Below are 22380 nucleotides of genomic sequence, written 5' to 3'. Positions count from 1 at the left end.
ATATATATAATCCCCGTGTGACTTTGACTGACACGTGTCTCTTCCTACCACTTATCAATATTGCCTTCATATATGTTTTTCTGGCGCTCTCGTGTCACGTGGTTCACATTCTGTACTGTCAGACGAAGACGCACGGTGAATTAGACTGTTGGAACTTCCAGGGCCAACCTCCTGCAGCGAACTCAAGGTGAAACTTTGAAAGAATGAACGAAAAAAAGACACTGCTTGAATCGGAGTTAAAAGTCCGTCGAATATGAAACTCACCTCGGGGTTTTTACCTGTTTATATACAGTCTATGGTTTTTACTGATGCGGGCTAGGAACCGTCTAACGGTGCGGTCGCGGCGACCGGGGGAGGGATATCGGTGACGGAACACCACCGGACACATCCGCTAACAACAAACCTGCTACGACGTAAAAGGGCATTGTTTCGTGCCAGTTCTTCCGACTGTGTTAAACATATTCAGCGCGATCATTATCCGGGCGTGGATTGAATACAAAGCATCCGGCCTGGCTCGACACAAATGCCACAATGGCTGGATGTTCGTGACGCCGGTGATGGACGTGAATCAGCAAACAAATGATTCCGCCGAGTGGTGCTAGCTAGCAGGGCTACGGCGGCGTTTGGGAGGAAGGATGATTTACATGGCGCTCGCGTGGAAGCCAGACATTTAGTGTATTAGTCAGAATTAAATCTGAGGAGGAACAGAGACTGTTTTTATTTTTTGAGTCAATTAAGATTTTTTTTTTTTTAATCGTGGTTTTCTCCAGGTGAGTGAACATTTGCATTGACCACCAGAGAAGATTAGAAGAAAAGGTTGATTTACACGAGTCCAGAGTGACAAAGGCAACCAGTTTACAACAAACTCTAAATAACACTAACCATGTCCTAGCTCTTGGTTATTTTAGGTATATGTAATTTATATTATTCAAAGTTTACATTAAAATAGAAATATCACCAGTACAACACTGACAACTATATACCTACTACACGTTCACCCAAAGCTTAACATTGCTACTACAATGACGTCGTAATGATCCTTACAGATCAGCTCATTCTGCAGCCGTGCAAAATGAAGATGTTCGCCATGTCCCACAAGACGGTCTTCGTGGTGGACCACTGTCCCTACATGGCCGAGTCCAGTCGCCAGCAGGTGGAGTGTGACGTGCTGACGAAGAGTCGAGCTCAGGGGGTGATTCCTTTGGCCCCGGTGTCCAAGTCCCTGTGGACCTGTGCTGTGGAGTGCTCCATGGAGTACTGCCGGATCCTCTACGATATTTTTCCAAAGGACAAACTGGTTAGATCCTTTAAAAGAAAAAAAGAGAGAAAAAAGTTTGTTTTATTGTCTTGGGCTTAAATGTCATTCCAATCAATGTTATGAACACTTTTTGTCACGTCTACATTTTACAGGTTAATTACATTGTGAGCGATTCAGAGTTCCACATATTGAATAGCTGGAGACAGGAAGATCAGACCACTCATGAGGTAATCTGTCATCATCGTACTGTCATTTTATTTGTGGTATTTTCACCGTGCCAGGCACCATTTCGTAAAAAACATACAAACATCAGTGGCCGTATCTTGCATTAGTCTTCCTCTGAATCAGACTTGTGATATGACTGTGTGGTTTCTCTCTCTGGTAGCTAATGTCTGCTCTGGCTGCTGTTGGGCCACCTAACCCACGCGAGGACCCGGAGTGTTGCAGCATCCTGCACGGGCTGGTGTCTGCGGTCGAGTCGTTATGCAAGATCACAGAGTTGCAGCACGAGAGGCGCACCGCTCTCATGGATACGGCAGAGAGAGTTGCCAACCGGGGTCGTATTATCTGCCTAACCAACGCTAAAAGGTAAACGCTGTTATTAACAAATGCCCGAAAATCCACAGCAACCATCGACAAGATGTATTCATGCCTAATTTATTTATTTAGAGGATCAAACACTTGAAATGGATTTAACAAGCCCATATAATACATCATATTGTTAAGGACGGTGTTAATATATTGCTCTTTTTGTGTTTGATCATACAGCGATACTCATGTGCGCATGTTGGAAGACTGCATCCAGGAGACCATTTTAGAACAGAACAAGCTGGCGGCAGGTTCAGACAGGTCAGTAACAGATTATGAAGAGGGAGAAATGGACTGAAATGTGGTATTAATAATACTCATGCTAAAATTGGATACATTTGCGACCTGATAAGTGAGTCATTGATTTGTTTTCCCGTTTCTAACTCACTGTGGTGTGTTTCAGGCTCATGGCCATTCAGCAGTGCGAGCTGGTCTTAGTTCACATCCACCCGCAGGGTGAAGACACGCTGGTGTCAGACCGACCTAAGAAAGAGGTGCGTGCTGAAGAGATGTTAATTACTGTTTTTTGAACGGAACCTGGAACCTCGTCACAGCTGTCGTTTCTCTTGCGGCCTCAGATCTCTCCTCTGCTCACCAGTGAAGTTCACAGTGTTCGTGCCGGGAGGCACCTCGCCACCAAACTCAACATTCTGGTCCAGCAGCACTTTGACTTGACCTCCACCACCATAACAAACATCCCCATGAAGGTAAGGTCCTGCCCGCCCTCTAGTCCGACTTTGCACATGCCTCATCAAAATTAAAAACCCACATCAATTTCAGAATATTGTTTTCCTTTCTCTTTTGTATAAGATTATTGTCATGTCCACAATGCAGTTCACCACTTATTACTTGACGATTGCTTTTTTTTTTGTTATTTTGCCTTTTTTTCTTCTCACAGCCTTCCCATTTTTCTTTGTGCTTGCTTAATCTTTATGTTCAGGCCCCTCCTCACCTCTAATGACTCATGAAACTTTACAGTCTTATCTTTTTTAGTTTATCTCATCTGCACGTTGATATGACTGTGAACCTGCTGCTGGTTTCATGCTGTATTTTCTGTTTTGCTAGCCCACATTAAATGTTTGCGAACAGGTTAGTACTCTTTAACACACACACATGCAAGTGAGGAAGGGGCAGAGTTTACACCTTGTAGTGTAAAGTGCATATTCTCAACTCTACTGTTGCAACCAGGCTCACAGTGTCATGAGTTTAATTTGATGTGAGAGTTGGTCTACAGATGTGCTGCTGAGGCTCAAGTGAAGAACAGGCAACTCTGGTCTCATCGGGACAATCAGGGAATGCAGCGTCTGTAAAAGTAAAAAGTCTGCTCACCTGAAATCAAATGATGTGATAACTCATTTGACTAAATGTTAAAAGAAAAAATCATAAAATTGTTTTGGCTATTGCCTATTTTGAGATTGTGTTTTTGCAAAATAGTTAAAATGAGAATATAATTGTCGCATTCAACTGCCTTTAAGTCGGGACATCTGTGACTAGCTTTTGCCTCTTCTGAGTTATTAAATACTGTTAGTGTCTGTCGGGTGTTTTCACCTTAAAATCTTTCCCCAGGTCTTTGTTTCCCTCATCAGTTCCCACTCACTCTCCCTGTAGTGTCTCTGTGTGGTCCGTTGTGCTGTCTTGATAACTAGTATTTGAAACCTTGCCATCCTCTAAATGTTTAAACATGATTCCACCTGTAGCAGTATAAAAACTGCAATGTTTTACCCCAAGTGTAGCAAAAGTCAAATTCAAAGCTTTTGGTTAAAAGTTTTTCTAGACCCCAATGTGGGGCCTAGAAAAATATATAAACTTTTTTGTTTTTTGTTGAATTGTCAAACAAGCAAAGGCTCAATAGAAGTTGCGTATTGTAAGAATTAACATTTACATTAAAAACAAATCTGTTATTTAGAGAGTCGTCCAGCAGTGAACATTTTCCTTTAATTTCTGCATTATCATAATCATTTCCCCTCTGGAACATGAAATCAGCAGTGTGTGTGTGTGTGTGTGTGTGTGTGTGTGTGTGTGTGTGTGTGTGTGTGTGTGTGTGTGTGTGTGTGTGTGTGTGTGTGTGTGTGTGTGTGTGTGTGTGTGTGTGTGTGTGTGTGTGTGTGTGTGTGTGTGTGTGTGTGTGTGTGTGTTTTTTTCATGCTGACCTGTATTTGTTGTCTGTGCGGCTGGGCAGGAAGAGCAGCACGCCAACACATCAGCCAATTATGACGTTGAGCTCCTTCATCACAAAGACGCTCACCTGGAGTTCTTCAAAAGTGGTGGGTACTTCTGTTGAATATGAAATGATTTTAAAAAAGGTAGTTTATTGACACTCTTCGTAGTGATCCAGAGGCAAAGGCCCCTTCGTAAGATGTACCTTAGCTGCACAAAATAAAGTAATTAAAAATCCTCTCTTTGAATAAGGTAAACTTTTACTGTGCTACGATTGTCTATGTTCACATTATTTAGCAATCATGTCGGGAAGTCTGCGGCTTTTGTCCACCATCCTCTGTGATCTTATCTATGTCCACTATGATTTAAAGTCATTCGTTTATCTTTATTGCCATGCAGGGGACTTGCACATGGCCGGCAGCAGCACCCGCGAAAATGGACTCAAAGAGACTATTACACTGAAATGGTGCACTCCACGGACCAACAGCATAGGTGGGCACATGTCTATCTATATATTCTATAGTACTCTTTAAAATATTTATAATGTCTAATGCCAGGTGACACATTTTTCATAATTTGAATATTTGGTTATTATTATTCACTTGTTCCTTTTCATTCCACCTCAGAACTGCATTACTGTACCGGAGCCTATCGCATATCCCCCACAGACGTTAATAGTCGACCATCGTCCTGTTTGACAAATTTTCTACTTAATGGTAAGATAGAAAAATGCTTTAATCTGTATTTCTTTGTTCTAATAGTTGTTTTTTGGAGCATAGTTCCTGAGATGCTGAATAACATAAACATTGTTGTGTGATTCCTTCTCTTACCGACTGCAGGTCGATCAGTGCTGCTGGAGCAGCCCAGGAAGTCAGGGTCAAAGATCATCAGCCACATGCTCAGCAGCCATGGCGGCGAGATCTTCCTTCACGTGCTCAACAGCAACCGCTCCACCCTGGAGGACCCACCCTCCATCAGCGAGGGCTGCGGAGGCCGAGTGACAGACTATAGAATCACGGTGAGTTCACCTCTGCCTCAACTGTGCTGAAATATTGAGTTTTCTGACAGTAACAGTTTTTTCTTCTTCTTAAGGACTTTGGCGAATTCATGCGGGAGAACCGGCTGGCTCCAGTTTCAGAGTCGTCACACAATCCCTCGGGAAAGCTGCCGGGTGAGAGGGCCAAGGCGCAGCTGGAGCGTTACACTCGATACTGGCCAATGATCATCTCCCAGACCACCATCTTTAACATGCAGGCAGTAAGCAGCACAAAGCTGGATTTCAGTCAGAAAGCATTGTCCACCACAAAGTACAATCTGCCTGCCGGGGGTCTCTTATGAGAATTTGCCATTTATGTTCTATTGCTGTGTTTCTCCACTAGGTGGTTCCTTTAGCCAACCTGATTGTGAAGGAGACTTTGACTGAGGATGACGTTCTGACCTGCCAGAAAACTGTTTACAACCTGGTAGACATGGAGAGGAAGAACGACCCACTTCCTATCTCAACTGTGGGATCCAGAGGCAAAGGGCCCAAGAGGTATTCATAAAAAATTTAATAAAAATTGACACCCACCATCCTTCGGTTACGAGTACAAATTAGCGCCAATGTCGCAGTGCAAAATTCCGCACAGTCACCATTGCTTTTGCGTCGTTATTTCCAGAGATGAACAGTATCGCATAATGTGGAACGAGTTGGAAACGTTGGTGAAAACTCACGCTGGCGCCACCGACAAACACCAGCGGGTTCTGGACTGCATCGTCGCCTGCCGCAGCAAACCTCCCGAGGAGGAGGAGAGGAAGAAGAGAGGGAGGAAAAGAGAGGACAGGGAAGACAGGACAGAGAAGAACGGCAGCAAGGAGTCAGAGGACAAAAGCTGGCAGGAGTCAGAAAGGTAACTAGGGGCTCGTATGCCTATAGTGTATTATTCAATACATGAAAATAATAAACACAATTGACAAGGAAAAGAAACGGTTGCTGAATGAGTCACTCAGCTTTCTATTCCTTTACATTGTCTTTCACCTGAAGACTGAAGGGTTTGCTGGATAAAGAAGAACAGGAGGCGGAAGTGATCAAGGATTCCCCAGACTCTCCCGAGCCGCCAAATAAGAAACCGCGCCTGACGACTGAAGAGGTTCAGCCTCCAGAGAGAGCGAAAGGTACGAACAGGAAACACCCCTGAAGTATCTTGTGTTTAGAATCGATCAATTGGGCCCTTCTTAACGATCATTTAGAGCAGACTTAGCTGGCTCGAAACATAATTACTATGTTTTAGGTTCTCCATTGTTTTGCAAACAGTTTTCAAATTAATGATCAATGAAATCACTGATTGTAGCAGGTTAATTTAGTGTGTGTGTGTGTGTGTGTGTGTGTGTGTGTGTGTGTGTGTGTGTGTGTGTGTGTGTGTGTGTGTGTGTGTGTGTGTGTGTGTGTGTGTGTGTGTGTGTGTGTGTGTGTGTGTGTGTGTGTGTGTGTGTGTGTGTGTGTGTGTGTGTGTGTGTGTGTGTGTGTGTGTTTTTTACTTCAGGTCCCGTCTCGCTCCTCACCATGTGGTCCAATCGTATCACCGCAGCCAATTCCAGGAAGCACCAAGAGTTTGTCGGAAGAGTGAGCTCGGTCAACAACAAGTTTGAGCTGTACCAGCACCTGAAAGATGAGAACGGGTGTGTTACTATGGAAATATCAATCATCTATCACTTCATGCGTTTTATTGCTCCTCTCGCATTGAGCGGGTTACAAGTTGCCTCCTATGTCTGAAGCCTGTACATGTACACAGATACCACTCATGTCTATTAAAAGTATTTCTCTGTGTCGTATATCACGTGCTATAGGTAGATGTCTTTTACATTTCACACAGGATTACATCTGAGACTTAAACATTTTCCTTGTTTGCAGGATGGACGTTCATGAAAATGGCAAGGCCGCCAGATGATGTCTCCATTGATACGTAACGCTTCACCCCCCCGCTCCGAGGATGGATCAGTGTTTTTTCAAACTTTGGGAGACAGTGAACTCTAACAAGAAATTTATAATTTTTTTACCCATGAATTTGTAGATATGCCGTTCACATATTGTGTAACAAAAATAAAAGCTGTCAGTGAAGAACTTTGCAGTCGTCTTTTGCACAAATGATATTGAATGTGGATGTGAGGAATTTTGAAACTCGTTATTATTCATTTAGTCATATTACTGTTGCTGCTCACTGGGAAAAAAAAAGATTGATCAGTCAAAACACAATAATTTTAACTACTTTTTCCCAGTCCCAAATGATCGACCATATAATAGTCATGGATGTGAATCATCTTTACTTCTGAGGGACTGGAATTGTGACATTATGTTGTTACAAACCATACAGGTGATTTTCTTTTTACTATATATTTGAGAAATCATAATGTATAGGACAAGGCTGCAACACTTTGTCCTGGGGTTTTGGTCCTTGCTCTATTGGCAGTGGTCTTCCGTCATCTTGCGTGAGGTCAATCCACAGTCTCAGCGGAGGCGGCGGCAGCTCGGGTTGGAACAGCGGAGGCCGCCTTGGTCTTATGGCTCTCCGGTCTCTGCCTTGACCTGAGATGAGGCGGTTCGCGCGCCAAACGGCGACTGTTCTTGACCTCCCACGATCTTTGCAGAAGTGCAGAACTGCAGCAACGACGACGGCGATCAGGATGAGGAGGCAGACGACAAGGAGAGCTGTAAACATGCCCGCCATCCATCGGTGGGAGTGAGTCTGCTGTGAGGTGGGACTGACGGATGTAGATGCAGAGAAGCATGTGTTTGAGGTAGGACTGAGGGATGTATTGGTGCCTGAGCCTGGATATATGGTGGTGTGGAGAGGAGGGGTAGAACTGCCAAATGTTGGAGGGGGAGTTGTAGGAAAACAGACTTGTCTGTAGCTCACAGGCCCAACTTTGGTGATGGGGAACTCTGGAAGCATTGCTTCTCTGAACTCCCGGTGGACTGAGCCGTCTGCAGACACCATTACCAACCACATGCCGTGTATAAGATCAGCGTGGCAACGTGTTGTCTTCATTTGCCCCGTCTCACACATGCTGCGGTTGTACCAGGACACCACAGTGGACCCAGGCGCCACTGAAACCACAGCGAGCTGGTGGCTGCCAGAGCTGTTGAAAAAGCGAGACAGTTTTGTCAGCAAGAGGTCCACGGTGTGTCGGTGACGGAGGATGGAGTGGAGGCTGCGTTGAGTCGTCAGGGTGAAAACGTGACAGGGTTCGAAGGGGCTGCGCCGCAGATCCAGAGTCAGTGGCAACGTAGCACTCAGGCCCAGTCTGTCCCGGGCGACCAGGAGGAGATGCTGAGGAGCAAACTGCAGGTCCACCTCCAGGGGAACGCCACAGAGCTCCAGACCGTCCAGGGCCAACCAGGTGCCCACGCTGAGGGGGGGCCCGTCAATCAACCTGATCTCCAGCGAGAGCGCATCTGCCTCACCATCTTCTGGATCCAGAAAGGTTTCAGGTGGGATTGAGTAGAGGAAGGGGAAGCCAACCGTGGCCACCAACACTGGAATAGACTGCAGCACCCTGGGCGGGAGATTCAAGGAATCTGAAATATCAAATAGAATCGTGCTTAAATTGTTGCACAGAAATACTGAAAAACGTGTTAAATGTAATTTGACTCCTGTAGTAGTTATAACATTCAATCTTAAAGGTATGATGATTTTATTGGATCTTAGGTGCAACAATTAACTGCAACTGTTCTGATCATTGATTAGTCGTTTTAATTATTTATCACTCAAATGTGAGGATTTGCTGGTTTTCTTTGACATATGATAGTAAACTGAATATTGTGTTGAATATATTATGTTGTTGCAGGTTTCACACTGATAAACAGTTGTAATTACTGTATTGTTCTTTATTAAAAATCGATCTTTCCAACAATGATCGGTACTTACTTGAGACAAGAGATGAAGAACTCGATGGCTGGACTGAGCTTTGTCTTCTATCTGTGGAAAGTGTTTTTATTGAGAAGCTAGTGCCCGAGGAGATGCTGCTGAGGTGCGATGAAGTGTAGTCCACTGACGTCTGGGTGGAAAAGAAGTGGCCACTTGAATCAAACGTAAAAAACTGAGATGGCAAAGCCATCCAGTGCTTCTCACCAGGTGAATAACTAGTCAGAGAGAGGAGAACATGCTCCGTTGTGTTCAAGAGGTACGCATTTTTAATTGGTGGGGTGCACCCACTGATGAGAACATGATCCTTCGCCACAGATGGGCCACACAAGGGGAATGAGGGCTCTAGACTTTGCATTAGATGAATGGGTGATGTAGTGCGTGGCTCCTGAGCAGTAGAGGGAGCAGTTGCTTTAAAATGTCCCTGCGACTCTGGCACTGGTTCAATTTGCTGGGATTCCTCAAGCTGCAGTGTATGAACAAGAGTTGGTTTCATCGATGGCAAGAACTGTAAACGTTCATGAGTTGATTTGACGGATGATCCTACTTCAAAGGACGGGTCTTTTAACACACTTAATGTGACTGAAATTATTTGGGGGCTTTTAGTCCTTTGCAAAGGTAATAGTGATGTCAGGAAAATTCCTGAAAATAATGTCTGTGTTTGTCCATTTGGAGCTAAATTTAATTCTGTGCCTAATTCAGACTGAAAGTCCATTTCAACTTTGCTTTTAAGATTCTGCTGCAAAGAGGAGATGTCAGAATCGGGAAGCAAAGACCAGAATAATGTCTGCAACAGTGAGATTGAAGCTGGTGATGCTTTCACAAACTCTACACTAAATAGTGTATTTCTGATATTCGGCGTGTCAAGTTGTCCACTAAAGAGACCCAGCTCAGAGGGTAAAGCCGGCGTTAACATTGTTACTGAAGGCTCCAACAAGGACGTTGTGAGCGAAGACTCCAGCTCAACTTCACCAGACGGTGTCTGCGGACCTGTTGATGTGGTCGAGGACACGTCCCGAGTTGTTAAATTCATCTGAGACGTCACTTCCTGATTCATTACGGAGGGAGCTGGAGACAGATGTTGAGCCGTCTCAGTTTCCCGAGTTATTGATAATTGCCCGGTCGTTAAACATGAGGTCGGTGACACATCTGGAAACAGCTGAGTGGTCGGTATTGTCTTCGATGGCGGCGGTGACTGTGTTGGCTCGAGTCTGGAGGCCAGAAGCAGGACATCATCATCCCGTGTCTCTGTGAGAGGTGGATGAGAAACAGATGGGAGGTTGTGGAGTGTTGGTTTGACAATGTTGGGGTCTTCTGTGGGCTCTTGGCTAAAGATGAAGTGTCCTATAAAAAATAAAAAAAATAAAACAATCTGTACAATAGTAAAACACGAATGCAAAAGATGATTGAATTAAACAAAATACAAAGATTGCTCTATGGGATTGTTAAAGGGATTCATTTGTCCATCACACACACAGTCATGAAGTAGTTGGTTTGTTCCACTGACAAAAAAAAGAGTTTTCCGACCATTCAATAGACAAATTTAGAGCTGCTTCTCTCAAATGTTTTGAAGGCTATTATTCATCAATGGATCAAATGTGTGGATCAAATGACAACATGTAACATAATAGGCCAAAATTAGATATTTTTGCATCGTTACAATATTTGGAGCAGTTGATTGACAAATGAAACAAGAACGTTTCTGAGTAGAGTTTCTTTTAAATTAAGTTAATCTGTTTTATTAGTTTCACTGTCTTTCTTTCCACCAAGTGGCAGAAACCATCACTGTGAGAAATGTCCAATATTTCACACGTGGAACAACAACTCAGAGGCTGATTTGAATTTTTCCCACCTGACTCAATTTCATTTTTAATATACAGACGATGGTAATCACGTTCTTAACAATACCACGTGCACATGGCAATATGCAAAGTTAGCGACTAATACAGCAGAAAAAGGGACAGATATTTTCCTCTGTAGTTGTGGAAACAGAGATAAGACAAAGAGTTGATACTGGACTTCCAATTCGCCAGCAAGTTAATGCTTATGTTGCTCTGTCTTTTAATGTGTAAATAAGCAACTGTTTGCTAACCCTTAGCAACTTCAAAAGTGGCCATGTGATTATTAAGTAAGTTATTTCATGTGTTTATATTAAATTGATTGATAATTCTATGTTCTGCATCTGTGGCTTTCAACAAAACAGTCATTTGTTTTCCCACATCATCCATGCTTCTCATGTTTCCATCGCTGCATTAGGCCATATGTTCCTCCATGCAATGCATCCATTGAGCCCCATTCAGCTGTGGGCTCCCTTTCAAACAAGGTCAAGTCATTCCAACATATGACCTGAATGACTAAGCGCCCAGAACAATCCCACAGTCACATGGATGTCAACAGCAGCAGACTTACCCTGTGAGCTCACCGTGGGCCGTCTCTCTGACTCAGTGTGGTTGGCTCTGTGATCTTCAGTCCAGAGGGAAGTTTCCTTCAGATGAGGTCGAAGGGTCAGACGACTGGCCCGTGATGCCCCGTCGATGGCCTCATGTGTAAGGGCGGAGGCGACACTGTAAGGGGCCGGGGTCAGCGGCAGTGAAGGGTACGAGGGTACCGATGTTAAGAGGGCGGCGTCGGCGGACAGTTCCCCAACAAAACGGCTGACTGTTGACACACGTTCAGGCAGAAATGGTGAAGAAAAAAAGTCTGTGGCCCAGAAATACTCTGAAGTACTCAGTGGTGAATCGGATGTAACTTCAGTGGCTTTAATTTCTCCAGAATTGTGAACCGAGAACCAGTTTGGATCACTGCAGAAAAATACCACACAGAATGAGGTGTGCAAAAAAGCATGATCCTCAGAAGTCAACTTGAAAACCCTCTCTGGCAAAGTATCTGCTCGTGTGCCGGAGTGCTGTAGTAAATCTTCTTTGCCAAAAGAGTTTACTGCAATTTCCGTGTGTGTTGGCTCCAGTTCTGTTCCCTCGTGGTTCCTAAGCAAAAAAAAGGTTGACAGACTTGGTTCCAGTTTTAGAGGAAGTAAATATGGGTGTGAATGGTCAAATCTCTCTGTCTGATAGAACTGAGTTGAAGTTGGAACGAATTTTAGCCTCTGCAAGTCTCTCTTAACTTTATGTCGAAGCCCTTCAGGTGCACAGAGCATCCTCCATTCAAAAACAGGAGCTCCCAGCAGCCTTTCCAACCCTCCCGTCTGCACACTGTGTTCCAGTAACGTGGCTAAATCCGACAGTCGTTCCTCTCCTGGGCAGCCGACGGGCCACAGGAGCTCGGCCACGTCTCCCGAGACATCTGGTTTTTCCACGAGCCCGCCTCGCCTGCAAACCCGTAGCTTCTTCTTCTGCTGTTGTTGTGTGAAGTTTTCTCTTCTCGAAAACAGGTAGACAAAGCCCATCGGCAGGCGGAGGTAGTTGGCCACGGTGCTGACCAGACGGAGACGCTGGGTGGCGTCAAGAGTCGCAGGGTTCAGCTTAAGGAGAAGGTTAGCCCAGAAGATCATCTCCCCTTCAGAGCAGGACAGAGAATCTCTAGTAGACAGACAATATGATTTTTATTACTGAATAAGTCTGTGGATATTCTCTGTTTTTCTCAGATCTTAGATCAAAACTAACACTGCACCGAACCGGATAACAAGGATCATATTGAAGCCAAAATTGTATGTTTACAGGAGAACAGTCTCCTAATTTCTTATGACCTCTACTTTGACCTCTACAACTGAACCATTGATTCTGATGTCCTAGTTTAGCATTGACAATTTTTTTTATTGTGACCTCCTCATCTCACCTGTTCTGATTTCCCCTTGCTGGGTCCTTGTCAGTCACTTTCTTGTTTAGGATGTGCAGATAAATGTCGGCAGCACACTTCTGGCTGGCAACAGACACTTGAAGGTGGTACGCCCCACACTCTTCAGTCAGAGCCAGGCCGGCCAGAGCGTGACTTTGTTGCCTAAACACCATCCAGTGGGGCAAAGTGTTGTCACCATCAGCCAGGGTTAGCTTGGGGGGAAAGTAAAGCTGATGTTAGTTTGAATTTAATTGTGTGTGTGTGTGTGTGTGTGTGTGTCTGTGTGTGGACAGTGACAGAGCATGCCTGCAGAGTTACTATGGAATGTGACCTCTGCAAAGAAAAATATTCCATCAATATGCCACCAAGGCACTATGGATGTGGTAAAATCACAAAATACATAATTTGGCTTGGTTAATGTAGTAATATATGACAGAAATGCCAACAATTGTTGTAATTTCCTTTAAACCCTTGTTATATCCATGGTATCCAGGTATCTGTTCCCGAACCATGGGTCCAGCCTTTACACACACAATCTGCACCCAAATGTGTTTCATGATTGTCAAGTTTCGCTCAGCTCACCTGATAGTGATGTAAGCGTCCCAGTGTTGCAGGAAGAGGGAGCCTCTAAAAGAAAGGGGACCCTGCGTCGGACGTGAAGTTGGGAAACCCACCGTCTTCTGTCCTTAAAGGACAGTGTGGCATTAAACTTTGATTGTGCATCACATTCTTCAACAGCAGCAACAGTTTGAGGTAGAAGTCCAGGGGTCTTTGATTGAATGGACAAGGTTGCTTGACGGGGGAGTCCTCCATCGCTCCAGTCAACGGCCGAGCACATCAGTCATGTGGTGATGGGCAACATCTGCAGGCGGAATCCACCGTTTCCTTCTGTCCAGCCTCTTCTTCCTCAGTGATGTCTGTGTCCTTTCTTTCAAGCTGCTCACTGAGGAATATGTTTCTGTCCACTCACACACCTGTGAGGTTTAAAGGGAGCAAACATTACAAGGCAGTGACGTTTCATCTGCTCATGAACATAGCACAGTGCAATGACACACTGCCCAAAAAAACTGAGTATGTTTACAACTGGTCAGAACCCGATCCTCAATTCATTCATTATGAAGTGAGTCATTAGCTCCTTCGCTGCTGGAGGTCAGGTTACAGGTTACAAGTCAGTAGTGGTTACTAGGATACCTGCCGTGCTACCGGAGACTATATCAATGACTTTTTACGACTTCATGTCAGGGATGGCTGCCCTTAGCTCACTCTCTTGGGGGCATCAGCTCACACGGCGCAGAGCATTTTTGTATCACATACGAAAATCATTTTCCCCAAGTGCTGTGACGTGTTTTGTTCAAACTGTGAATGCAAGCTGTCACTGCCCGATTCAAGACTAAGCAAGAAGGGAGACGGTAAATCAAATACGAGTAGTTATATTACAAAGAAAAGTATTGAAACGAGAATACATCAAATTTTAACCTAACGGAAAAACGCAACAAAGGGAAAAAGACGCTGTCACCTGGTCAGACGGGGAGAAGGACGCTTCCCCCAGAGAGACCACAGAGAGGAGGATTCAACCAGAGCAGAGCACCTGGAGCTCAGGTGTGGCTCGTGCCACTGATCACACTCCATGCAGCAACCAAGTGTCTGGGTCACACTGCACACGGGTGATGTGTTTCACCGGTGTGCACATTAATACCTTCGAAAACTTGGCATCACATTTTAAGCATTCCTCCCGTACAGTATAATATTCCTGGCAATATTTCTAACAATGACAAAATGATATAAAAGTGTATTGAACATGCACCTAAAAGATATAAAATACCTGCATAGATATTGTGTCAATTTGTTTAAAATGTATTTGTGTGCTCGTATTCTACATTGCTTTTTAAAGAGTTTAACGATTTTTTTTTTTTTGTTGTTTTACTCAATCCGTGTATGTCCTTGTCCGTGTTTGACTCCACGTCAAGGGCTTGATGCTGAAACACATTGGGGTTTGTTTGACGGTTTAACATGACTGTGCCGTGATTTTGAATGTCAAAACTCAGGTATGCTAATTGGTGGAGCTACTGTAAATTTAGTCTGAGCTGCAGCAGGGATGTTGGGTGCATCATCAGAGGTACAGAGTGTGAAACTTAATTTTCCAGATAAATTTAGATAAGATAACATTTTAAACCTTCAGTTCACTGTTGAACAAAAATGGTTAACACTTCACCCGAGCCGATCTTCCTCTAATCCCTCATAGAAACCCCTTTATTTGGAATGGTTGCATAGTTTTAAGAGAATGTGTTCATGGAATTACTGTATTTTATGGAGACATCTGCCTGCATTGAAATCCTAAGGGGATAAAAGGAGGCAGGACAATTTAGTGCAGTCGTGAGGGCTAAACAACATGGGGCCCATCCAGCGTGTTGGATGGTGGAAGATCGTGGCCTCAGGCGACGTGAGGTGGATATCCATGGAGGACGTCCTCAGTGATCTCTGAAGGACTAATAGGGTTAAAAGAGGAATGCTGCCTAATTTGCTGCCTTTGACCTCAGACCTTCTGTCTCATAGAAAAACAACAGAGAAGCTTGTCCTGCCATGAACCCACAACACCTGAGCATCCCTTCAGTGTCTACCACATGCAGCTCAAGCCTCGCAAAGGTGCTGAGGATGACAAATAGGTTAAAAAAAACAAGTCAACTCAACTCCTATTGAAGCAGCACATACACATTGAGCAGAAGAGCTCCGTTCCAGCTCCTTAGGATCAATGTGAATTTTGCCACAGGAGGTGAACTCAGTCAACCTGAAATCGCTCTGTAATTACATCCATGCGCAAAAGATCGGAAAGGCTTGGAAAGTTTCTAACATCGGACAGATTATCTGTGAGATAACTTGCAGGTCAATGCCACCAGGTCCGTTTCCTTGAAGGCCTGTGTGTATCATCTAGCAGGAGTTTATAAAAACATGCAATATACAACAGTCTATATTTGAACTTAAACGGACATTGACATTTACTGTTGTTCCTCTGCTGTTTCGGCCCAATAAATGATATTAGATGGTCAAATGTTTCCCCCTCTTGTACATAGGAAAAAAGCAGTTTCTGCTTCAAATTATCTGCCGAAGAAATCACCAAGTGATGTAGTTGTTTATTTTCCACCTACCATCAGTGTCCCTGTTGTTCTTGAGTTTTGTTGCTGGAGCCTGGGAACTGAGGACATCGTCCACGGTGGTAAACCATACACGTGTAGGAGTGCTGTTGCATCCACCCTTGTTCTGATAAAATTTCTGATTCTCATGTACTTGGAGATGGTGTAGGGCAGGATATCTGGGGGCTTCTGACAGTTCCAGGAATGTCTGCTGTATTGGGTGAATCTGAAAGAGAAAAATAACTGAATTGATAGGTCTTAACTAATACATATAGGTCTAACTAATACATGCAAAAACTAAAAAAAGTGGGCAAGACATTAGGAAACCAGTAAGAAAATGGTTCTTTACTAAGTGTTTATTTTTTCTGTAAAACATCAAAAGTGGAAAAAAGAATTTTTAAAACTGAGAACAGGAACATTATTTTTTGCTTAAACAAGGCTGCTCACAAAAGTGGTAGTAAGTAAAGTAAAGAAAAGCTCGGCACAGCACAACCTCATCACACATTTGGATAAGAGTGAATGAATATTGTGCTCAACCCAAATAAAAAAAATCCTCAATGATTTCTTTTCCTAATTCAACACCATTACAGCAACAAAACAGCACAGACTGCTGGATTCCCCCCCCCAAAAAAGAAAACATAATAAACACAAATCAGCCTTTTAGTCTATTTTAGTCAAAAGCAGAGTATATGTTTGTTAACAGTTCACGGTTACATATAAAAGCTGAACAAGGTTACTGTAACAAAGTTAAATGTTTTCTAGTGACACTACAACATTTTAATTACACATTGTCTACACAGTCACATGCATCAAAATATTTTTTACTTGATATTCATCAATTAAATATTTGACATAATAAGGAAGCCTTTTGTAATGCATGATGCATGGTGGGGACAACAACTTGCTCAAACAGCAGAAAATTATCACAAGGCTGTAACGCTATCTTATATTTCTCTTATTGTTACAACGTTGGGCAACTAACTATATGAAGAACAGCACAGTCATACAGTAATACAATAGACTTTACTAGTGGAGCTGCTCCAGCCAATACCACTAACAATACAGATTACAACTCAGATTTTTGGGAGACTTTATATTCAATGATAGGAAAAAATATCATCAATCAAATGTGTTTTCACTACGCAAACCATGATCGCCACCACGAGGAAACAGGTCAAATAGGTTCAAAGATTTCCTTGTGCTGTAGCTTTCTGGACAAGCCCCGGTTTTTAACCTCAGTGATCTGATCAGAGCTATTTATGACAAAATATACTTCTTTGATTAATAATCGTCGCTGCCCTCCTCTTCCTCATCGTACTTCCTCTTGAGGGAGTGCTTCTTGTGCTTGGTTCTGTGCCTCCGTTTGCCGGAGAAGTCCGGGTTGGCTTCCCTCGTATGTATCAGCTCGTGCTTCTTCAGGAGGCCCGGGACAGAGAAGCCCTTCCCGCACGTGTCGCACGTCCAGGGCTTCTTGCACGTGTGAGTTCTTTTGTGGACGTTCAGGTGGGACGCCAGCTTGTAGGTCTTCCCGCACACGTCACAGCTGAAGGGTCGCTCATTGGTGTGCAGCCGGATGTGCACCTTCAGATTCCCCACCTGGGTGAAGGTTTTCTCGCATATGGAGCACCGGTAGGGCCTCTCCCTGGTATGGATCCTCAGGTGAACCCGCAGGCAGTACTTGCTTGAGAACTTCTTCTGGCAAACTGGGCACGGGATCTTCGCTTTGGGCACGTGGTCTTGTTGGTGCCTCTTCAGGTCAGACAAGTAGACGAAGGTCTTCCCGCACTGGGAGCAGAGATACTGGCGGTCGCCGATGTGGTAGCCCATGTGTCTCTTCAACAAGCTGGGGACGAGGAATCTCTTGCCGCAGCGCTCGCACATATGCGGGCGATCTCTGGTGTGCCAGCGCTCGTGGTTAGTCAACTTGAACGCCGTCGGGAAGCTTTTGCTGCAGTGCTTGCAGGGGAACGTCACCTGGCTCGTGTGGCACTCCATGTGCCTCTTGAAGTAGGTGGACTGCGTGAAGCCCTTGTTGCAGATGTTGCAGTAGAAGGGCTTCTGGCCGCTGTGGGCGAGCATGTGTTTGGTCAAGCTCTGCAGCTTTGTGAAGCACTTGCCGCACTGGCCGCACGCGTACGGACGCGCCGTGCTGTGGGTCTTCAGGTGGTTGTTGAGGAACGCCTGCGTTCGGAAGCTCTTGTTGCACGCCGTGCACAGGAACGGTTTCTCTCCTGTATGAATGCGCTCGTGGTCCATTAGCTTGGACTGGTACGGGAAGCTTTTATCACACACGCTGCAGGTGAATCTGTCGGCCGGAGGCCTAATTTGCTTTTTTCTTCTCATGCTTGGCCTTATGCCATATCCCCCACTCAGGCTGGCTGGAGGGAGCGGTGGCAAAGCTGGAAGTGAGAGCGAGTTAGTGGCAATCTGCGACACCCACTGATGCAACGTGACCCGCTGAGTCTGGGGCTTTTGGCCATCCTTAATTCCGGCACTGCCCGCATTCTCTAAGCCGGGGGGCATTTTGATCGGCATTTGAACGACCCTGAAAGGGATCGATTTCAAGGGCAACTGCTGTGGTTCTAGTTTCTCTGGCGTTGCTGTTGCTCCGTCTTCTCCGCTGCTTTGTATGGTAGTGGAAGTCTGCACCTCTGTAGAACTCTTTTCCTGTGCCAGATTCTCGCTCTGAGCTGTCATTGTGACACCTGTTTCCACTGCTGCGCTGCCATCACCCGTTTTATCACTGCATTGCCCTCTTCGCTGCGGTCTAGCAGCAGGCGTTTCTGGGCGGTCAGAGTCGTCTGACATCACTCCCAGTTCTTCGGCATCACTGAGGGAGGCTGGGCTTGCACCAACGAGGATGACCTCTAAACGTTTTGGTGATTCTGGTGGTGGTGGCGGCGGCAGCGGCAGCGGTGGAGGCTCCACTGGTTTGGGCCGAAAGGCGAGGGAAGAGAGAACGCAGTCGCCCACCGATGAAGAGATGGTGGCTGCACAAAAACAAAAATCATTGTAAATTTCTTTTTAAATGTTCTACCGTGTTAAAGACTTTTGCATTAAGTTAATAATGTAATGCTACTACTTTGGTAGCATCTCTTTTTTATACAAACTACCTAGCCTATACCTTTAACAGCGAGGAGTCCTTTGGCCTGCTGGTGCAGAAGGAGCGTCTTCAGGTCTGTCTGGTCCGGGATAAAGCCTCCACACGCCTCCAGGACAGTGGGGTCGGATGAGATCATGGCACCAAGCTGAGGCCAAGTGGTAAGACACTGAAGTCATTGATACATTATCACAGCAGTTTTGATTGCAATTTTTAAGTTGGTTCCTGTTTCCTTTATCTTTGGATTAAATGAATGTTCGTGGTATCACTTGAATCAATTTCTTCAAAACATAAAAACATTGATTGAACTACAATTTGTAAAAAGTCTAAAGTAAAGTTTTCGAGGCTTTAAAACATTTTAAAATTGATCAGTAAGACTTTACATTGAATTCTTAACTTGTTTTTATATAGTTTTAGCCTATTGAATTTATTTAGCCTTAATCCTTGTGGTAAAATTGGTTTGATGCCAAAAATTTACAAAATGTATAAATGCAAAGAGAAGTCTGAAATTAACATTTAATGAATCTTTGCAGACACTTGGTCCAGATACTGTAAAGTTTGTTAAATAATCACATTAACTAGAGTGAAACTTGGAGGAGAGATGCTGTAGTTCCCATCTACAGCCAGTGACCTACACTGAAACAAATCATGTCAACATCCAGAGACATTGTATGTGCGAACCTGGGACAGATTGGGAACAGGAAGAAGGTGCTCCAGCTTGCAAACCAGGCCCGCAGTCAGAGCCTGCAGCGCCGTGTCAAACTTTGTGCCGTACTGAACAGGGAACACTTCCTACAGAGAGAGGGAAAGAGAGGAAGATATGAGTCAAACAGGATAGTTAGATCAAAATCACACTTTCTACAAAAGGAGTGATATATTAAATTAATGTGTTATATCTCCACATGCAGTGTGCTTTAATGCAGCTGAATTCTTGGGATGAATGAATGTGTTTGCTTATTCATCCGTTTCCGTTGACAGACAATGGAACGAGTGGGAAATCAGACCAGAAGTGTGTTGTGCTGTGAGATTGAAAGTGTTTGTTAACACATCTAAATGAGCCGCTAAAGTGGATCGAAAGGCTTAATGTGATGATAACCATCATCTCATACCACAATAAGACGGATGTGGATACCTGGAAGAAGCGCTTCCTTTCAGCAGTGCTCTTGAGCAGATTCTGGACCAGCACCATGAAGTTTGTTTGACATTTCTCCACTTCTGTGTCCTTCTGTAAAATAGGAAATATGGTCAGATTTAATTTGTGATTAAATCTATCATAACCTTTTGAGCTGGTACAACAGTTTATGTTTCTTGTGGGGTGACATGTTGCATTCTTACCCCTGAAGAGGAGACCTTCAACTTGTTGATTAGAGTTTGAATAGTTCGGGAATCTGGTGGGCCGTCTTTGTGAAGCAATTCCAAAATGATCTATAGCACAAAAAACACACACAAACACACACACACACACACACACACACACACACACACACACACACACACACACACACACACACACACACACACACACACACACACACACACACACAGAGTATTGTAATCAGAAGAATCCAAACCTATTAATAACACATACACACAGTTAATGCTGGAAGATATTGAAAAAGATCACTCTGTATTATTTTTTAAATCTTTTTTCACAAACACAATATCATCTTATATATATATATATATATACATACATGTATATATAAAAAAACAATCAATGACTCAGTTTCATTGTAAGAGAGAGGGAATTACAAATATTTTCAAAAGCTCTTTTTGTTCTCGATGCGTGTTATTTGTAATACAAGACATATGGAGTTCATCAACATCAGAGTGGTGTCAATAACCGTCAGAAACAAATCTGTAGGAATGAAGCCCGGAGGGCGCGCAGCATCAAAGGCTGAGTGTGATAGGGGGGATCCATCCATCCATCGTCTACCGCTTTATCCATTTACAGGTCACGGGGGGCCTGGAGCCAATCACAGGGGATACGGTGCTTAAATAAACTGGAACTGAGGGCTGGAGGATCGGAGCCAACAAAGTATTAATCTATTCTTTCACACGACACTGGGCTTTAATCTTTGCAAGTGTGTCCAGCTGAGTGCACTGTTTCGACATCTGCTGCTCACATAAAGCGTACAATATATATCATTGGACGTTCACACACAAAGGAGGGAACTCACCCTGGCTCTCAACCCCAGGAGGAGCTGGGCCGTCTGCTTGAAGCTCATGAGCTCGGGAACGGTCTGCGTCACCATGGTCACAAACTCCTCCACCTTGCCGTACTGCTTCACGTTCCGCTGCCGTATGACCTGCCATATGTACGAGTACGTCAGCTGCAGCGGGGACGCCATCAGGCGGAGGGAGGCGAGGGGTAGGGCGCCGCCAACACCTGTTGGGAACACGAGGTTTGGAAACCATTTGTACATTTATAAGTCGGCACCACAAACCTGGCAACTATATCTTTATGCCAGAAATGGTTATTGTGCACTAATTACTAGTTACTGGTATGAAAACCAAGGGTAATTTTGTTGGCCTTTTTTTAAACATTGATGGATCTTAGGGAGATTTATAGATCTTATGTTGAATCTGTACATTTGTAAGAAAATATTTGTACAATGTCATTTCTACAATGTATTGACTGTACATGATGTGTGTTTCAGTCAAAAGTAACCGGTGCAATGTAAATCTTCCCCCCCATCAGATGCACGACCGTGGGGGTTGTGTTTTAATGCAAACCACCAGTTTCGGTTTTGCAGGCGGAGACACGAGCTGCTGTAGGGGGCGATGAAGTGCTCACAACCACCACGGTCCGACGATCGAAATTGTGCACACGCTGCGTGTGCATGTGCAGTCGTGAAGAGAATGAGCGGCAAACTGCAGCCGAGTCAGAGTCAAACTTCACGCAGAGGGAGCAGTGCAGCTCATCAGAGTTACAGTAGTTGTTTTTGTTGTTTTCACACGGTGCAACGGTCGATCGGTGCATCCGGAAGAGGGAGGATTTCATTTGAAATAGAAAAGAGCCTCGCTGAAGCTAGTTAGCTCGCCAACTGCCACACTTTGGCCAAATATAGCCGAGCAGGCTTGGCTACTTAACACACCGACGGGCGATTGAGAGCGAGCAGCCGTGTCGCCGCCTCGCGCGGCACATGTTGCATCTTATTTTTCTGACCCGCCATTCTCGGCGGCGGCGGCAGCAGCTGCCGTTAGCTTGCTAACGTTAGCTTAGCGACTTACCTGCGGTGTCAGACCGTTTCTCCATTGTGTGTACAAGGACGCGTCGCTAACACATGTCAAACGACCGACGGCACCGAGTGCGTCAGCGACGTTACGGTTCAGCCCGAAATATAATGTAAAAAACTATTTAACCGTCTTTCTCCGCTACGTCAAGCCAGGAAGAATAATGGCGACCGTTGGCCAACGGCTTTCCAAAACAAAAGTCTGAAAGTTTCCGGCGGA

At 44.6% G+C, this 22380-nt stretch overlaps 3 protein-coding genes and 1 long non-coding RNA gene across 6 annotated transcripts; 1 reads left to right on the top strand and 3 right to left on the bottom strand.

Moving 5' to 3' along the window:
• Nucleotides 1–37: 37 nt before the first annotated feature.
• On the top strand, nucleotides 38–7103 carry ints13 (integrator complex subunit 13). 2 transcript variants are annotated; one of them, XM_035604143.2, is made up of 17 exons: nucleotides 38–187; nucleotides 1047–1297; nucleotides 1411–1485; nucleotides 1644–1846; nucleotides 2027–2107; nucleotides 2250–2340; nucleotides 2425–2553; nucleotides 4026–4110; nucleotides 4403–4495; nucleotides 4630–4719; nucleotides 4843–5021; nucleotides 5096–5260; nucleotides 5383–5537; nucleotides 5662–5892; nucleotides 6027–6157; nucleotides 6526–6661; nucleotides 6894–7103. In XM_035604143.2, the coding sequence occupies exons 2-17, from the start codon at nucleotides 1073–1075 to the stop codon at nucleotides 6928–6930; spliced, it is 2106 nt and encodes a 701-aa protein (XP_035460036.1). In that variant the 5' UTR covers nucleotides 38–187; nucleotides 1047–1072; the 3' UTR covers nucleotides 6931–7103. The 2 variants fall into 2 exon arrangements, with proteins under 2 accessions (XP_035460036.1, XP_035460028.1); XM_035604135.2 differs by lacking the exon at nucleotides 38–187 and adding an exon at nucleotides 627–770.
• On the bottom strand, nucleotides 764–5100 carry LOC118282770. Its single transcript, XR_004784339.1, has 3 exons — nucleotides 4834–5100; nucleotides 3997–4120; nucleotides 764–1305 (listed from the first exon to the last, which is right to left on the bottom strand). It is a non-coding gene; the product is annotated as an uncharacterized LOC118282770 (long non-coding RNA).
• LOC118282737 (mucin-6-like) lies at nucleotides 6445–15978 on the bottom strand. The gene is made up of 6 exons (XM_035604083.2): nucleotides 15840–15978; nucleotides 13279–13670; nucleotides 12697–12908; nucleotides 11314–12440; nucleotides 8908–10248; nucleotides 6445–8558 (listed from the first exon to the last, which is right to left on the bottom strand). Exons 3-6 carry the CDS (start codon nucleotides 12867–12869, stop codon nucleotides 7369–7371), a joined length of 3831 nt encoding a protein of 1276 aa, XP_035459976.1. The 5' UTR covers nucleotides 12870–12908; nucleotides 13279–13670; nucleotides 15840–15978; the 3' UTR covers nucleotides 6445–7368.
• Nucleotides 15979–16162: 184 nt separating this feature from the next.
• si:dkey-14d8.1 (zinc finger protein 768) lies at nucleotides 16163–22358 on the bottom strand. 2 transcript variants are annotated; one of them, XM_035614173.1, is made up of 7 exons: nucleotides 22159–22358; nucleotides 21105–21313; nucleotides 20260–20349; nucleotides 20057–20149; nucleotides 19606–19716; nucleotides 18949–19072; nucleotides 16163–18814 (listed from the first exon to the last, which is right to left on the bottom strand). In XM_035614173.1, exons 1-7 carry the CDS (start codon nucleotides 22181–22183, stop codon nucleotides 17106–17108), a joined length of 2361 nt encoding a protein of 786 aa, XP_035470066.1. In that variant the 5' UTR covers nucleotides 22184–22358; the 3' UTR covers nucleotides 16163–17105. The 2 variants fall into 2 exon arrangements, with proteins under 2 accessions (XP_035470066.1, XP_035470073.1); XM_035614180.1 differs by lacking the exon at nucleotides 22159–22358 and adding an exon at nucleotides 20769–20890 and having other exon boundaries at nucleotides 21105–21245.
• Nucleotides 22359–22380: the final 22 nt, after the last annotated feature.

This window comes from Scophthalmus maximus, chromosome 12, assembly GCF_022379125.1.
Source record: "Scophthalmus maximus strain ysfricsl-2021 chromosome 12, ASM2237912v1, whole genome shotgun sequence".
NCBI classification, from domain to species: Eukaryota; Metazoa; Chordata; class Actinopteri; order Pleuronectiformes; family Scophthalmidae; genus Scophthalmus; species Scophthalmus maximus.
The sequence above is the reverse complement of the archived record's forward strand: the minus strand, read 5'-3'. Positions and strand labels throughout refer to the sequence as shown.

What these genes read in the sequence shown, in the direction of transcription:
- LOC118282737 (XM_035604083.2), bottom strand. Translation starts at nt 12,869, where the DNA reads ATGGTGTTTAGGCAACAAAGTCACGCTCTGGCCGGCCTGGCTCTGACT. An exon ending in GCCCACGGTGAGCTCACAGG is followed by an intron (nt 10,249 to 11,313) that starts GTAAGTCTGCTG and finishes TATTTTTTATAG; the next exon opens with GACACTTCATCTTTAGCCAA. An exon ending in TTCTTCATCTCTTGTCTCAA is followed by an intron (nt 8,559 to 8,907) that starts GTAAGTACCGAT and finishes TTGATATTTCAG; the next exon opens with ATTCCTTGAATCTCCCGCCC.
- si:dkey-14d8.1 (XM_035614173.1), bottom strand. Translation starts at nt 22,183, where the DNA reads ATGGAGAAACGGTCTGACACCGCAG. An exon ending in TCCTGGGGTTGAGAGCCAGG is followed by an intron (nt 20,350 to 21,104) that starts GTGAGTTCCCTC and finishes TTTGTGCTATAG; the next exon opens with ATCATTTTGGAATTGCTTCA. An exon ending in AAAGGAAGCGCTTCTTCCAG is followed by an intron (nt 19,717 to 20,056) that starts GTATCCACATCC and finishes CTCTCTCTGTAG; the next exon opens with GAAGTGTTCCCTGTTCAGTA.
- ints13 (XM_035604143.2), top strand. Translation starts at nt 1,073, where the DNA reads ATGAAGATGTTCGCCATGTCCCACAAGACGGTCTTCGTGGTGGACCAC. An exon ending in GACAAATTTTCTACTTAATG is followed by an intron (nt 4,720 to 4,842) that starts GTAAGATAGAAA and finishes TACCGACTGCAG; the next exon opens with GTCGATCAGTGCTGCTGGAG. An exon ending in TGACAGACTATAGAATCACG is followed by an intron (nt 5,022 to 5,095) that starts GTGAGTTCACCT and finishes CTTCTTCTTAAG; the next exon opens with GACTTTGGCGAATTCATGCG.